Source organism: Hyla sarda, chromosome 4, assembly GCF_029499605.1.
Source record: "Hyla sarda isolate aHylSar1 chromosome 4, aHylSar1.hap1, whole genome shotgun sequence".
In the NCBI taxonomy this organism is placed as follows: Eukaryota; Metazoa; Chordata; class Amphibia; order Anura; family Hylidae; genus Hyla; species Hyla sarda.
In genome coordinates this window covers 256,119,805-256,135,725 of record NC_079192.1, presented here as the reverse complement: position 1 = coordinate 256,135,725, position 15,921 = coordinate 256,119,805, and the positions used below count along the sequence as shown (strand labels likewise).

General features: G+C 44.0%; 1 protein-coding gene across 2 annotated transcripts in view; it reads left to right on the top strand.

The window, feature by feature from the left end:
* The window catches only part of NELL2 (neural EGFL like 2), a 360,426-nt gene that overhangs the window by 244,333 nt on the left and 100,172 nt on the right, over positions 1-15,921 (top strand). For both annotated transcript variants that reach the window (XM_056573979.1, XM_056573978.1), the window contains exon 11: positions 10,422-10,524. In XM_056573979.1, the coding sequence (XP_056429954.1) occupies positions 10,422-10,524 (103 nt within the window). The remainder of the gene's footprint in view (positions 1-10,421; positions 10,525-15,921) is intronic.

The window sequence follows — 15,921 nt, the reverse complement described above, 5'->3', positions numbered from 1 at the left end:
TCGCTCCGATGCCCGCGGTTATGTACAGGACGTAAATGTACGTCCTGGTGCGTTAAGTACCACCGCACCAGGACGTACATTTACGTCCTGCGTCCTTAAGGGGTTAAGGTATAAAAGAAAGCTGTACCTTTTCTGGAGCAGATGGTAATCGCCAATAACTTGTTTATTTCTTAGCCAAGTGTCATGGAGGTGGAGCCGATGTCCAAACACAGGCAGGAAGCATTTCAAGATTACTTTTGAAATGTTGGTCTTTAACCCCTTAACGACCAAGGACGCATATTTACGTCCTTGGCCGGCTCCCACGATATAACGTGGGGTCACGTGTCATATCGGGTAGGTCCCGGCATGTATCTGAAGCCGGGGCTAATAGCGCGCAGCAGCGATCATGGTGCCGCGCGCTATTAACCCTTTAGACGTGTTGCATCTAAAATGAAAGTGAAAGCTGCCCGGCTGCTCAGTGGCGCTGATCGGGACCACCCCAGTGAAAATGTGGTGTCCCGATCAGCTGGGACACGAGCAGAGGTCCTCTTGCCTGCCCCCAGTGTGTCCCTTCGGTGATTGATTGCTCCAAGCCTGAGATGCAGGCTTGAGCAATCGACCACTGATAACACTGATCACTGCAAAGCTATGCCTTTGCAGTGAACAGTGCTGGCAATCAGTGTGTGTAGTGTTATAGTTCCCTATGGGAGCTATAACACTGTAAAAATAAGTGTAAAAAAAAGTTAGTAAATGTGATTTAACCCTTTCCTTAATAAAAGTTCAAATCACCCCCCTTTTCCCATAAAAAAAACACCATGTAAATAAAAATAAATATAAGCATATGTGGTATCGCCGTGTGTGTAAATGTCCGAACTATAAACATATATAATTAATTAAACTGCACGGTCAATGGCCTACGCGCGAAAAAATTCCAAAGTCCAAAATAACATATTTTTGGTCGCTTTTTATAACATGAAAAAATGAATAAAAAGCGATCAAAAAGTCTGATCAATACAAAAATGAAACCGCTAAAAACGTCTAAAAAAGTCCTCATACTGCCCCATACGCAGAAAAATAAAAAAGTTATAGGGGTCAGAAAATGACAATTTTAAATGTATAAATTTCCGTGCATGTAGTTATGATTTTTTCCAGAAGTACGACAAAATCAAACCTGTATAAGTAGGGTATCATTTTAATTGTATGGACCTACTGCATAGAAACGGAAGCCCCCAAAAGTTACAAAATGGCATTTTTTCTTTAATTTTGTTGCACAATGATTTTTTTTCCGTTTCGCTGTAGATTTTTGGGTAAAATGACTGATGTCACTGCAAAGTAGAATTGGTGGCGCAAAAAATGAGCCATCATATGGCTTTTTAGGTGCAAAATTTAAAGGGTTATGATTTTTAAAAGGTGAGGACGAAAAAACGAAAGTGCAAAAACCGAAAAACCCTCAGTCCTTAAGGGGTTAAGTATACCTGTCATTAACAAAAACTTGTTATATAATGTAGAAAATACCATTATGTGTATATTTGTTATATACATTAGTTAAAAAATGTGTATATTTTTGTCTCTACAGTTATTGTCTGTGTGTCTCTGTGAGGAGTCCAAATACAGGAAGTGTGGGTGGATAAGCAGGGTTCTGTGCACTGAGGACAAGCAGGGCTCTGTACACTGGGGACAAGCAGGGCTCTGTGCACTAAAGACAAGCAGGGCTCTGCATTGAGGACAAGCAGGGCTCTGTGCATTGAGGACAAGCAGTGATCTGTGCACTGGGGACAAGCAGGGCTCTGTGCACTGAGGATAAGCAGGGCTCTGTGCAGTGAGGATAAGCAGGGCTCTGTACAGTGAGGACAAGCAGGACTCTGTGCAGTGAGAACAAGCGGGGCTCTGAGCACTGAGGAAAAGCAGGGCTCTGTGCAGTGAGGACAAGCAGGGCTCTGTGCAGTGAAGACAAGCAGGGCTCTGTGCAGTGAGGACAAGCAGGGCTCTGTACAGTGAGCACAAGCAGGGCTCTGTGCACTGAGGATAAGAAGGGCTCTGTGCAGTGAGGATAAGCAGGGCTCTGTACAGTGAGGGAAAGCAGGGCTCTGTGCAGTGAGGACAAGCAAGGCTCTGTGCAGTGAGGATAAGCAGGGCTCTGTGCAGTGAGGACAAGCAGGGCTCTGAGCAGTAAGGACAAGCAGGGCTCTGTGCAGTGAGGACAAGCAGGGCTCTGTGCAGTGAAGACAAGCAGGGCTCTGTGCACTGAGGAAAAGCAGGGCTCTGTGCAGTGAGGACAAGCAGGGCTCTGTACACTGAGGACAAGCAGGGCTCTGTGCAGTGAGGACAAGCAGGGCTCTGTGCAGTGAGGACAAGCAGGGCTCTGTGCAGTGAAGACAAGCAGGGCTCTGTGCACTGAGGAAAAGCAGGTTTCTGTGCAGTGAGGACAAGCAGGGCTCTGTGCAGTGAAGACAAGCAGGGCTCTGTGCAGTGAGGACAAGCAGGGCTCTGTGCAGTGAGGACAAGCAGGGCTCTGAGCAGTAAGGACAAGCAGGGCTCTGTGCAGTGAGGACAAGCAGGGCTCTGTGCAGTGAAGACAAGCAGGGCTCTGTGCACTGAGGAAAAGCAGGTTTCTGTGCAGTGAGGACAAGCAGGGTTCTGTGCAGTGAAGACAAGCAGGGCTCTGTGCAGTGAGGACAAGCAGGGCTCTGTGCAGTGAGGAAAAGCAGGGCTCTGAGCAGTATGGACAAGCAGGGCTCTGTGCAGTGAGGACAAGCAGGGCTCTGTGCAGTATAGACAAGCAGGGCTCTGTGCACTGAGGAAAAGCAGGTTTCTGTGCAGTGAGCACAAGCAGGGCTCTGTACAGTGAGCACAAGCAGGGCTCTGTGCACTGAGGATAAGCAGGGCTCTGTGCAGTGAGGATAAGCAGGGCACTGTACAGTGAGGGAAAGCAGGGCTCTGTGCAGTGAGGACAAGCAAGGCTCTGTGCAGTGAGGACAAGCAGGGCTCTGTGCAGTGAGGGCAAGCAGGGCTCTGAGCAGTAAGGACAAGCAGTGCTCTGTACAGTGAGGACAAGCAGGGCTCTGTGCAGTGAAGACAAGCAGGGCTCTGTGCACTGAGGAAAAGCAGGTTTCTGTGCAGTGAGCACAAGCAGGGCTCTGTGCACTGAGGAAAAGCAGGGCTCTGTGCAGTGAGGACAAGCAGGGCTCTGTACAATGAGGACAAGCAGGGCTCTGTGCAGTGAGGACAAGCAGGGCTCTGTGCAGTGAGGACAAGCAGGGCTCTGTGCAGTGAAGACAAGCAGGGCTCTGTGCACTGAGGAAAAGCAGGTTTCTGTGCAGTGAGGACAAGCAGGGCTCTGTGCACTGAGGAAAAGCAGGTTTCTGTGCAGTGAGGACAAGCAGGGTTCTGTGCAGTGAAGACAAGCAGGGCTCTGTGCAGTGAGGACAAGCAGGGCTCTGTGCAGTGAAGACAAGCAGGGCTCTGTGCACTGAGGAAAAGCAGGTTTTTGTGCAGTGAGGACAAGCAGAGCTCTGTGCAGTGAAGACAAGCAGGGCTCTGTGCAGTGAGGACAAGCAGGGCTCTGTGCAGTGAGGACAAGCAAGGCTCTGTGCAGTGAGGACAAGCAGGGCTCTGAGCAGTGAGGACAAGCAGGGCTCTGTACAGTGAGCACAAGCAGGGCTCTGTGCACTGAGGATAAGCAGGGCTCTGTGCATTGAGGATAAGCAGGGCTCTGTACAGTGAGGGAAAGCAGGGCTCTGTGCAGTGAGGACAAGCAAGGCTCTGTGCAGGGAGGACAAGCAGGGCTCTGTGCAGTGAGGACAAGCAGGGCTCTGAGCAGTTAGGACAAGCAGGGCTCTGTGCAGTGAGGACAAGCAGGGCTCTGTGCAGTGAAGACAAGCAGGGCTCTGTGCACTGAGGAAAAGCAGGGCTATGTGCAGTGAGGACAAGCAGGGCTCTGTACACTGAGGACAAGCAGGGCTCTGTGCAGTGAGGACAAGCAGGGCTCTGTGCAGTGAGGACAAGCAGGGCTCTGTGCAGTGAGGACAAGCAGGGCTCTGTGCAGTGAGGACAAGCAGGGCTCTGTGCAGTGAAGACAAGCAGGTTTCTGTGCACTGAGGAAAAGCAGGTTTCTGTGCAGTGAGGACAAGCAGGGTTCTGTGCAGTGAAGACAAGCAGGGCTCTGTGCAGTGAGGACAAGCAGGGCTCTGTGCAGTGAGGACAAGCAGGGCTCTGAGCAGTAAGGACAAGCAGGGCTCTGTGCAGTGAGGACAAACAAGCAGGGCTCTGTGCAGTGAAGACAAGCAGGGCTCTGTGCACTGAGGAAAAGCAGGTTTCTGTGCAGTGAGGACAAGCAGGGCTCTGTGCAGTGAAGACAAGCAGGGTTCTGTGCAGTGAGGACAAGCAGGGCTCTGTGCAGTGAGGACAAGCAGGGCTTTGTGCAGTGAGGATAAGCAGGGCTCTGCGCAGTGAGGACAAGCAGGGCTTTGTGCAGTGAGGATAAGCAGGGCTCTGTGCAGTGAGGACAAGCAGGGCTCTGTGCAGTGAGGCTCTGTGACATGCCCCTGGCTCACACAGCAGGATGATTGACAAGACAGGAGCCTGCACAGATCCTTGCTTGTCCTGCCCTCACTTCCAGTATTTGGACTCCTCATAGAGAGACACAGACAATAGGTGCAGGGACATCATTTTTTCACCCACAAATATACACATTTTTTAATCAATGTATATTACAAATATACGTATAATAGTAGTATCTACATTATATAAAAAGTTTTTGTTAACGACAGATAACATTTAAAAGTATTGTCCGAAATAGAATATCAGAGATAATTTCTCTGCACAAAGAATGAACGTGTTCATTGTTTGTGCGGATATGGAAAATAGAATTTCTGTTGCGGAAACATCTGGCATGGAAATTTTGCCGTGTGCACAGAGCAGCAGAATCCTGTTAAATTCAATTGGACTCTGCTGCAGCAGAATCTCCATGCCGGATTCCAATGTGGAATACAGCACAGAAATTCTGCCGTGTGAACATGGGCTAAAAGTTTGGGCCTCTATGTAGTGGAACTTGTCAGTAATGTGCCATACTATCAGAAGCTAACAATATGCACAAAAGCAATGTTTGCTCTGGACCTACATACTGCAGTCTTTTGAAATTATATTTTGTGTGTATGATAAAGTGAGTTTCCTTAAGCTCGGCGCTGCAAGGGTAGAATTTTTATTAGAATGCTTTTATAGATGTGTATTATTTCATTGTTTCTTTTTTTCTCACACAGCATCTGCTGAAGTAATTGCCATTGTAATGCTTGTGTGAATACATTCTATGCCTTTGTTTCATGCCCAAGTCATTTAAAAAAAGGAATACGTGACGCACATCAAGAACGAGCGGCACCGTTCTATTCTTTAAACAAAGGTTTACTCCAGAACACAATATATAAAGCCGTTCAATCATCATCTAAACAGTTGAGACAAAAATTTTAATCCAGATTCTGGGTTTAAATCCACTAATGCGGAAAAATACAGATGGGGGAGTAATGTATTCGAAAGTACATTCATTTTACAAGCAGATGAAGTGTTTTATTACGTTTATCTAATGGCAATGGAAAATCCCAGTTGGCAGGCCCATATGCTTGTATGACAGCACGTAAATACATTTGCATACACTTTAACAAAAATGATAAACACTTTAATATGACTGCAAGTTACTTTCTCGGTAAAGATTTCTTAATCATTGCATCCCGACCACAGTGATATGGTTAAAATGTCTCATTGGTTCTCATTTCCTTACAAAGCCTATTCATATATGAGTGACAATAACTCTATTCACAGCCGCATTATTAAATTACAGATCATTTGTTCTGCCATCTGCGGCAGAGGAAGAGCATAGCCATAGGTGAATTTTAGATAGCTAGAATATGTAAAAAGGAATGTTGGATTTGTTCAGAGCATCAACCCATCTACAGAAAGATGCAGGCAGCACTGTCATTTATGCAGCACAAAATACTGTATATGGGTAGGGTCACACGTAAAAGACCCGCAGCATATTTTCTGCTGCGGATCTGCCAGTGACCCTACTCTATAACGTGCCTCCAGCTGTAGCTGGGTGTTCAGTGATGAAAAAGAAGCGATCCTGTTGCGGCGCTCGCCCGTGTGGCAGGAATGGAGTTCAAAAGCCGATGGTAAGTAAAGGCATCTTTATTCAGAATCAATTTGGACTACGCGTTACGAAGGGACACGCTCTCCTCTTCCTCAGGTCCAATCCAAGGAGGATTGGACCTGAGGAAGAGGGGAGCGTGTCCCTTCGTAACGCGTAGTCCGAATTGATTCTGAATAAAGATGCCTTTACTTACCATCGGCTTTTGAACTCCATTCCTGCCACACGGGCGAGCGCCGCAACAGGATAGCTTCTTTTTCATCACTGAACACTCTCGACAGACTGTCCAGCTGGACGGGAGGATCCAGGCAGCACACCGTGACTCGTTACCCACATCAGCTGGGCCCCCGAACCAACATCAGATGTTATGCTCTTAGCATAACATCACCAGGTGAGCACACTCTGTTTGTGTTATTACACCCTCTTGTTGGTTGGATTTACGGCACATAGACGGGCGCATTGTCTTCTTTTGTTTTTCATATTCCACTGTCCAGCTGTAGCTGGAGGCACACTATAGGGTCGGGTCACCGGCTGAATCCGCAACGTAAAATATGCTGCTGATCCATCACGTGTGACCCTACCCATAAGCGGTATAGCAGATATCTGTTTGCTAAGCTAGACTTAAAGGGGTACTTTGCCCCTAGACATCTTATCCTCTATCAAAAGAATAGGGGATAATATGTCTGATCGCGGGGGTCCAGCCGCTGGAACTACGGCCACCTGAACCCAGTGTTCTGAACATAATGTTCAGAGATCACGGAGGTTCCTAGCGGCTGGACCCCCACGATCAGACATCTAATCCCCTATCCTTTGGATAGGAGATAAGATGTCAAGGAGTGGAGTACCCCTTTAAGGGTCCGTTCATACAGTGGGGCAAAAAAGTATTTAGTCAGCCACCAATTGTGCAAGTTCTCCCACTTAAAAAGATGAGAGGCCTGTAATTTTCATCATAGGTATACCTCAACTATGAGAGACATAATGAGAACAAAAAAAAAACCATAAAATCACATTGTCTGATTTTTTAAGAATTTATTAGCAAATTATGGTGGAAAATAAGTATTTGGTCACCTATTTTTCACTTCTTTAATAGTCTCCTCTGTCCTCTGTTACCTGTATTAATGGCACCTGTTTGAATTTGTTATAAGTATAAAAGACACCTGTCCACAATCTCAAACAGTCACACTCCAAACAATTCAGAACAAAGAGCTGTCGAAAAATTGTAGACCTGAACCAGGCTGGGAAGACTGAATCTGCAATAGGCAAGCAGCTTGATGTGAAGAAATCAACTGTGGGAGCAATCATTAAAAAATGGAAGACATACAAGACCACTGATAATGTCCCTCGATCTGGGGCTCCACGCAAGATCTCACCCTGCAGTGTCAAAATTATCACAAAAACGGTTAGCAAAAATCCCACCACCACATGGGGGGGACCTAGTGAATGACCTGCAGAGCGCTGGGACCAAAGTAACAAAGGCTACCATCAGTAACACACTAAGCCACCGGGGACTCAAATCATGCAGTGCCAGATGTGTCCCCCTCCTTAAGCCAGTACACGTCCGGGCCCGTCTGAAGTTTGCTAGAGAGCATTTGGATGAGCCACAAGAGCATTGGGAGGGATTGGGAGAATGTCATATGGTTAGATAAAACCAAAGTATATCTTTTTGGTAAAAACTCAACTCGTCATGTTTGGAGGATAAAGAATGCCGAGTGGCATCCAAAGAACACCATACCTACTGTGAAGCATGGGGTGGACCATCATGCTTTGGGGCTGTTTTTCAGCAAAAGGACCAGGACGACTGATCCGTGTAAAGGGAAGAATGAATGGGGCCATGTATCGTGAGCATCAGCAAGGGCATTGAAGATGAAACGTGGCTGGGTCTTTTAGCATGGCAAGGATCCCAAAAACACCACCCGGGCAACAAAGAAGTGGCTTTGTAAGAAGCATTTCAAAGTCCTGGAGTGACTGCAGATCTCAACCCCATCGAAAACATTTGGAGGGAGTTGAAAGTCTGTGTTGCCCAGCGACAGCCCCAAAACATCCCTGCTCTAGAGGAGATCTGCATGGAGGAATGGGCCAAAATAGCAGCAACAGTGTTTGAAAACCTTGTGAAGACTTAGAGAAAACATTTGATCTCTGTCATTGCCAACAAAGGGTATATAACAAAGTATTGAGATGAACTTTTGTTATTGACCAAATACTTATTTTCCACCATAATTTGCAAATAAATTCTTTAAAAATCAGACAATGTTTTTTTATATATATATTTTTTCTCATTATGTCTCCCATAGTTGAGGTATACCTATGATGAAAATTACAGGCCTCTCTCATCTTTTTAAGTGAGAGAACTTGCACAATTGGTGGCTCACTAAATACTTTTTTTGCCCCTCTGTATGTTACTAATCCGCTGTGGGTTGCCTGCAGCTGAAATTCAACTTTCGGAGTCCCTCAGAGGAAATTATGCAAACTGAATTTCAGCTGCTGGCAACCCGCATCAGATTAGTTAAAACGTAAACATACCCTTAAAGGGGTACACCCGTGGAAAACAAGTGTTTTCAACTCAACTGGTGCCAAAGAGTTAAACAGATTTGTAAATTACTTGTATTGAAAAATCTCAATCCTTCCAGGATTTATCTGCTGCTGTATGCTCCAGAGGAAGTTACATAGTTCTTTCTAGTCTGACCACAGTGCTCTCTGCTGACACCTCTGTTCATGTCAGAAACTGTCCAGAGCAGGAGCAAATCTCCATAGCAAACCTATCCTGCTCTGGACAGTTCCTGACACACAGAGGTGTCAGCTGAGAGCACAGTGGTCATACTGTAGAGATATAGAAAATTAACACCACCACTACAAAAATGAGAGCTAGGAAGTGTGTCTTAAAGGGGTTCGCCACCATAAGGTGATTTTAGTACGTACCTGGCAGACAGTAATGGTCATGCTTAGGAAGGATCTTCAATCAGGGTGCCTAAAGCTGTTGCATTAGTTGCAGATTGATCTCTCTCCCACCAAGCGATCCCTCCACCCACTGAAGCAGACATTCATCAGCTGACTAGTGAGTCAGGTCTCGGCCGCATTGCAACCTGGGAAAAATCTGAGACAACAGTCATTTTGTATGCTGTTAAAAATAAATATTTGGGTGAAAATCATGCAAGAATTGTGAGAAAACCGTCACACACAGGTACATTATGAACTACACTAACTTTACAGCCCCTGTAGCATAGTCAAATAAAAAAAATTCTGAAATACCCCTTTAAATTAAGATTAAACTTTTATTAAATCATCTAAAAGCAAGTGATTAGTGCATTAAAATATCTACAGTAGGAGTTTCCTACCCATGCTCAGTACATAGTACCTCGGGCACCTGCACAGTTCATATGCTTAGCTCAGAAAGATTTTAGAAGGCTATATAGATATAAAGTATTTCAAAAGGTGGTATAAGAAAGAGACAAGAAACCAACTTTAGCACCATACACGTTTCTATTGCCCAGTATATAGCACGGTCATCAGTGGGGCATCACAGTTGGAGCACATATCAAATCAGTTAACCACATAAGCTGAAAAAGCCTCCAAATGTATACTACTAATTATCCCTTCATAGGGTTTAAAACAAGATAGACATGTCTGCCTGATCATCCATAGGTCCACCTAGATTAAAGACACTTTAGCCAAGTGGCTATCCTTCATCCTCATGTTGGTAGTTAAACTGTCAGATGATAGTAGTTACTATTGCGAAGCCGAACGAACCTGCCATCTAGCAGGGAGCCAGGAATGCCCGGCTTTTGGCACTCGCTCACTGGGATGACTCATGCAGTTCTCACTAAAAGAACATGCATCCCACCTAGCTAAGATTGTAAACCATATAAATGTCATTTTTAATTTATTTACTTCTGTTTATTTCTTCATTAATGATTCATCAATTCGTCTGTTAACAGCAATTATTCCGGATGTGTCATCTTGTCAACCGTGTGTGCATGAACTTTATATGACAATGTGTTTTGAATGTGTACGGCCTTCTTCAGTGGGTGAAACACGGGTCACATGTACAACAACAAAAAACTGTCTATGGATTATACTAAGTTGCTTTACAGTGTCTGACTATAAAAATGTTACATTATTGCATCAAAAAATGAGTGACATCTTAGATAATGGTCACAGACTGGAAATGGTCAGCACTGAGGAAACATGGCAGCTAGGTGCTTTGTAAATATATAGCGTATACCAGTGATATTCCATCGTGTAAAAATATGATGCTGTTTTTGTTCGATTATGTCATTTTTTAAATAATGTCTTGTATTTTATATCACAGAACAACAAAATGCAACGTGCTGAGTTTCCAGAATGTATGCCTGCCAACTGTCCACAATCCCAGCAAATACTACTGAAGAACAGCTGCTGCAAAGTCTGCAAAGGTATCTTCGCATCTCTTAAATGGGTCTTCTGCCCAAAAAGATGTGTATATGAGAACGTGAAAATGGTGAAGTGTAACAAGTATAAAAAAACGGGGACAAAAAATGGGCTAAGGCTACGTTTGCATTCTGATCATGCCAACTGTGGTATATATCTATACATTTATAAATATAAATATATGTGTATGTGTGTGTGTGTGTGTGTGTGTGTGTGTGTAAAATGGGATGCCAATGTACACATGCATGGACAGGGGCATGGATCCCATTTACTTTAATAGTCAAAAAGTAGTCAACTAGGGATTTTTTTTTATATCATTTTCCACACTTTTACTTGAACACAAAAGTGTGGCACGCAACACATTTGATTCCAATTCAATACACTTATACATTTAGGAAATTACCTGAACATAGTCATTAGTTGACTTCTGTATATTCTCACCATTAAACTCAATGGGGACCATGCCTTTCTGTGCACATACAGGGGAAATGTATCATTTATTTTTACCTTTGCAATTGTGTGCGTCATGTGTTCTTCCTCCACATTTATAAAAGAGGTGTTGTAATGTCCGTTTATTTCTGTTTTGCATTTTCTGCTTTGGGTCCTGTTCAGACATTAGGTTTGTGTCTGAACAGTTTCTGTGTTAATTCTCCCTGGCATGGAAAAGTTAACCTTCCTGACTTCAACACTGGAAGGATATTTAAAGTAAATCTGTCACCTGTGTCACCTGCACTAACCTGTCAGTACCGACAGGTAGTGCCGGTGATACTGATGACAACGGTACTTTGTCCCATTCCGTGCAGGGGATCTCCGGTAATCTTCTCCGTTAACTTCAGCTCCCGGCCCGGCTTGGGGCATGGGCGGATCTTAGTGACATCACCGCTGTTGCTCTCTGCTGGGTCTTGCTGCTAGAGAACAGCAGCAGTGATGTCATTAAGCTCTGCACCTTGCCCCAAGCCAGCCCGGAGCTTCAGCTAATGGAAAAGATTACCGGAAATCCCCTGCTCAGAATGGGACAAAGTAAGTACCATTGTCATCAGTGCCACCTGCACTACCCGTCGGTACCAACAGGTTAGTGCAGGTGACATTGGTGACAGATTTCCTTTAAAGATTATTAGACCTGTACTCTGACCATCTCTTGTATTATGATGCACCTTAACTTTGTCTGTCAAAGCACATTTTATGAGTTTGACCATGGTTATCAGTCCTGTCTGATATATAGATTTTAGCTTGCCTTGTTTTAGTACCTTTGTGGGCTTTTAGTATTCTAGTATTGTTCGTTCGGCATATGCTTTGTGTTGCCTAAGCCCGTATTTACACTGTGTGTGTTTGTCAGTCCTGTTTTGACCTTGTTTGATCCTGAATCTCCTAGGATAGAATGCTGAGCCTTGTGCTATCCGTCTATCTAGGAGTGAGTTAGTCTTGTGTCTGTACCCATGTTTGCTTGTATTTAGTATTTCTGTTTCCTCCTAGGTCAGTTTCCTGCTGGCTAGGAGCCTATTTGGCTTTGGTATTGATGTCCCTCCATGATTGGAGTGGAGTGTCTAGTGTGTTCCTTATTGAGTCCATTGTGAACAGTTCTCTTGATTTCCTGACTTGTTAGTTTGCTATATCCTTGTTTGTATTCATATATCTGCTTGTTGGTTATTGTATTCCCGTTATGTTCATGACTTGTTCCCCGACTTCGTACAGTTCCGTTTGTTTTGTTGACTTTGACGCCCTTGCACTTTTGCGCTAGGAAGGGACTGCCTCTAAGTTGTCGATCTGTTAATTAGGGCGGATGGGCAAGTAGGCAGGGAGAGTGGTCTTAGGGACAGCTGAGGGCTCACTTCTTCTGTATTTATGATAGGTGCATTTTCTTCATAAAAAGTAAAGTTGCTAAGATGTAATGATAAATTCATTCACCTATACTGTACATTCACCTATACTGGCATCCCATTTTAAAGGTTTGCAAACATATACGTGTCACAGATGGCATGTGAATACAGCCTAACTTGCATGGGTGCTGTTCTGTATTTTTAGTGAAACTAGTGTCTTGAGTTAACTTTTAATATTGATAATTATTGGCAGTTATTTTAACAATAAAGAAATTATGAGTGGATGCTTGTTAGTTTTATAACTAGAAAGGAACATGCAGGTTAACCTTTGATATATGGCAGATTTCTGAGGTAAAAGGACTTTGACTGTAAAACACACAAGAATAACTTTGGCTAGGTTTACACTATGCAATTCCTAGCTGGAGATTTTGAGTGTGGTCAGCTCTGACTGAATCAGTCCGTACTAGGACCGTGCATACATTAATGCAAATGTATTCCAGGCCGTTGGCTGTCCGGGAGTGCTGGGAGTTGTAGTGTTGCAATAGCTGGAGGCACCTTGCTTGGGAAAGACTATTCTATATGCTCGGTGCAGTTCTCACATATCACAGATATCATTAATTCACACATTGAAACTAGGCCACTAACACTCAGTCTAGTGCAATATTCCTCCATATGTAGACTGCAATCTTCAGCATTCCTGTAGCTGATCCCTTATGGGTGTATAAGGGTGTATAGTAGGACTTGCAGCAGAATGTCGCTCCTTTTCCTTCCCTTGAGAACAGGATAATATCCAGTAGTATTAATATCTCACAGAACATAGTGGAGTCTTTGTCAGGATCCATTTATTGCCATGGTTACTGTAACAGCAAATAGCAGTATGATAGTGGAAATATATCATTCTTTTATTATTGATTGGGAAATTATGGTATAGGTATAATACAAAGGACTACACATTACACCTAGGTCATCGTGTGCAGTGTTCAGCAGAATTTTAATAAAAATGAAATATATATATATATATATATATATATATATATATATATGATCCCTGGAATTTGTTTTATTTCTTAAAATGACACTATATATACACTAAGGGCTACAACAATACATTGTCTGACTCTAGGATATTTATTTGCCCTGTTAAGAATTTAACTAGGAAAATTCATTAAAAAAAAAAAATTACTAAATTTAAGAAAAATGTTAAAACACACACATTATTGGGGAGGCAAACTAGGCATGTACAGTCAACCTTGGAGATGCACCACCAAAAAAGACCAGCCATAGGGTTATGCAAACAGAGGATGTAGCAGGTGTCGCTAAGATCTGCCAATGATCAAATTTTCAAGCACCTAGTCCCAATCTGTGGCATGAGAGAGGATCTTCAATGGTATAAAAACCACGAATAAAAACAAATTTTTCTGCCACATGAAACCTCAGAGATAGGATGAAATCACTACTTATGACAAACTGAGAGACCTTTGTTTATCACTTGAGTAGATCGCTATGTTCATAGACGAAGATGCACGCAATGTATAACACTGTATTCAAGGCTGCTGCAAGGATTTTTGCCACCCTAGGCAAAAGCTAATTTTGCTGCCCCTTGACTCCGCCCATTGGTCCACCCTTTGACACGCCCCACCTTACTACTGGGTAGACACACTGTAACAAACCTCCTCCTCATGGAATCTCCTTACTACTGGGGTGACACACTGTAACAAACATCCTCCTCATGTAATCTCCTTACTACTGGGGTGACACACTATAACAACCCCCCTTCCTCATGTAATCTCCTTACTACTTGGGTGACACACTGTAACAAACTTTCTCATGTAATCTCCTTACGTCTGCGGAAACACACTGTAACAAGCCTCCTCCTCATGTAATCTCCTTACTACTGGGGAGCCACACTGTAACAAACCTCCTCATATAATCTCCTTACTACTGGGGAGACACACTGTAACAAACCCCCCGTCATGTGATCTCCTTACTACTGGGGAGAAACACTGTAACAAAGCCCCCTCCTCATATAATCTCTTTACTGCTACAGTGACACACTGTAACAAAACCTCATCCTCATGTAATTAGCTTACTACTGGGGTGACACACTGTAACAAACCTCCCCTTTATATAATCACCTTACTAATGGGGTGACACACTGTAAGAAGCCCCTTCTCATGTAATCTCCTTACTACTGGGGCAACACACTGTAAGAAGCCCCTTCTCATGTAATCTCCTTACTACTGGGGTAACACACTGTAACAAAACCTCCTTTTCACGTAATCTCCGTACTACTGGGGAGACACACTGTAACAAACCTCCTCCTCATGTAATATCCTTACTGCTAAAGTGACATACTGTAACAAAACCTCCTCCTCATGTAATTAGCGTACTACTGGGGTGACACACTATAAGAAACCTCCCCTTTATGTAATCACCTTACTACTGGGGTGACACACTGTAAGAAGCTCCTTCTCATGTAATCTCCTTACTACTGGGGTGACACACTGTTACATATCCCCTCTCATGGAATCTCCTTACTACTGGTGTGACACACTGTAACAAACCTCCCCTTTATGTAATCACCTTACTAATGGGGTGACACACTGTAAGAAGCCCCTTCTCATGTAATCTCCTTACTACTGGGGTGACACATTGTTACATATCCCCTCTCATGTAATCTCCTTACTACTGGGGTGACACGCTGTAACAAACCCCCTCTTTATGTAATTACCTTACTACTGGGGTGAAACACATTAAAAGGGGGGGGTTATGGTGTTGCTACTGGCTAAACTGGTTGTGCGAGTGGTTCGGATGCTGGCTGAATAACTTTCTTGTGGTGGTCAGAGCAGCTCCCCTGTCAAGAGGGCCCCCTAGGCGGCTGCATATTTTGCCTATGGGCAGAGCCGGCCCTGATTGCATGTCCCAGTGGTTGGGAGTCCAACAACTAACTCGAATGACAGCAAGATGTGCAAATAGGTGAACCTCTGCACGGATGAATCTTCAGATTAAAAGAATGGTGCATAGTAATCCATTCTGTAATGCAATTGAAATGAGATGTCACATACCCAGCCTAGGGAGTTGAACAGTGTCTACACAAACCATCAGAAGGAGCTTGCATGACATTGGGCTAAGAACCACACGTCCATCTACATGTGTTCCATTGGCTATCATAGTGCAGAGCAAGATGGCAATGGAATGGAAGCTGAAATGGAGGTCTTTTCTCCTCAACGTTCTACTTTTCTACTGTTCTACTTTTGTCTTTGACACAATGATTTCTGGAGATTGGTCTGGAGACTACATGAGAAACGCCATAAAGAGGTCTCCACAAGGGAACATCTCACCGGATTATGGTGTAAGGTAGCAGCATGTATGGTATCAGATTCCTTTAGTCTTTATTCCAGGTATACTAACAGCTCAGTGTTACATTGCTTTGGTCATAGAACCAATGATACAGGCATTTTTCGGAAGTGTCCCAGGAGCTGTTTTTAAACACAACAACACCAGACTACATGTTGCTCGTGCTACTGTGAGCAGCCTGCATGGCCCAAATGTTCTACTATGGCCTGCAGCGTCTCTGGACTTGTC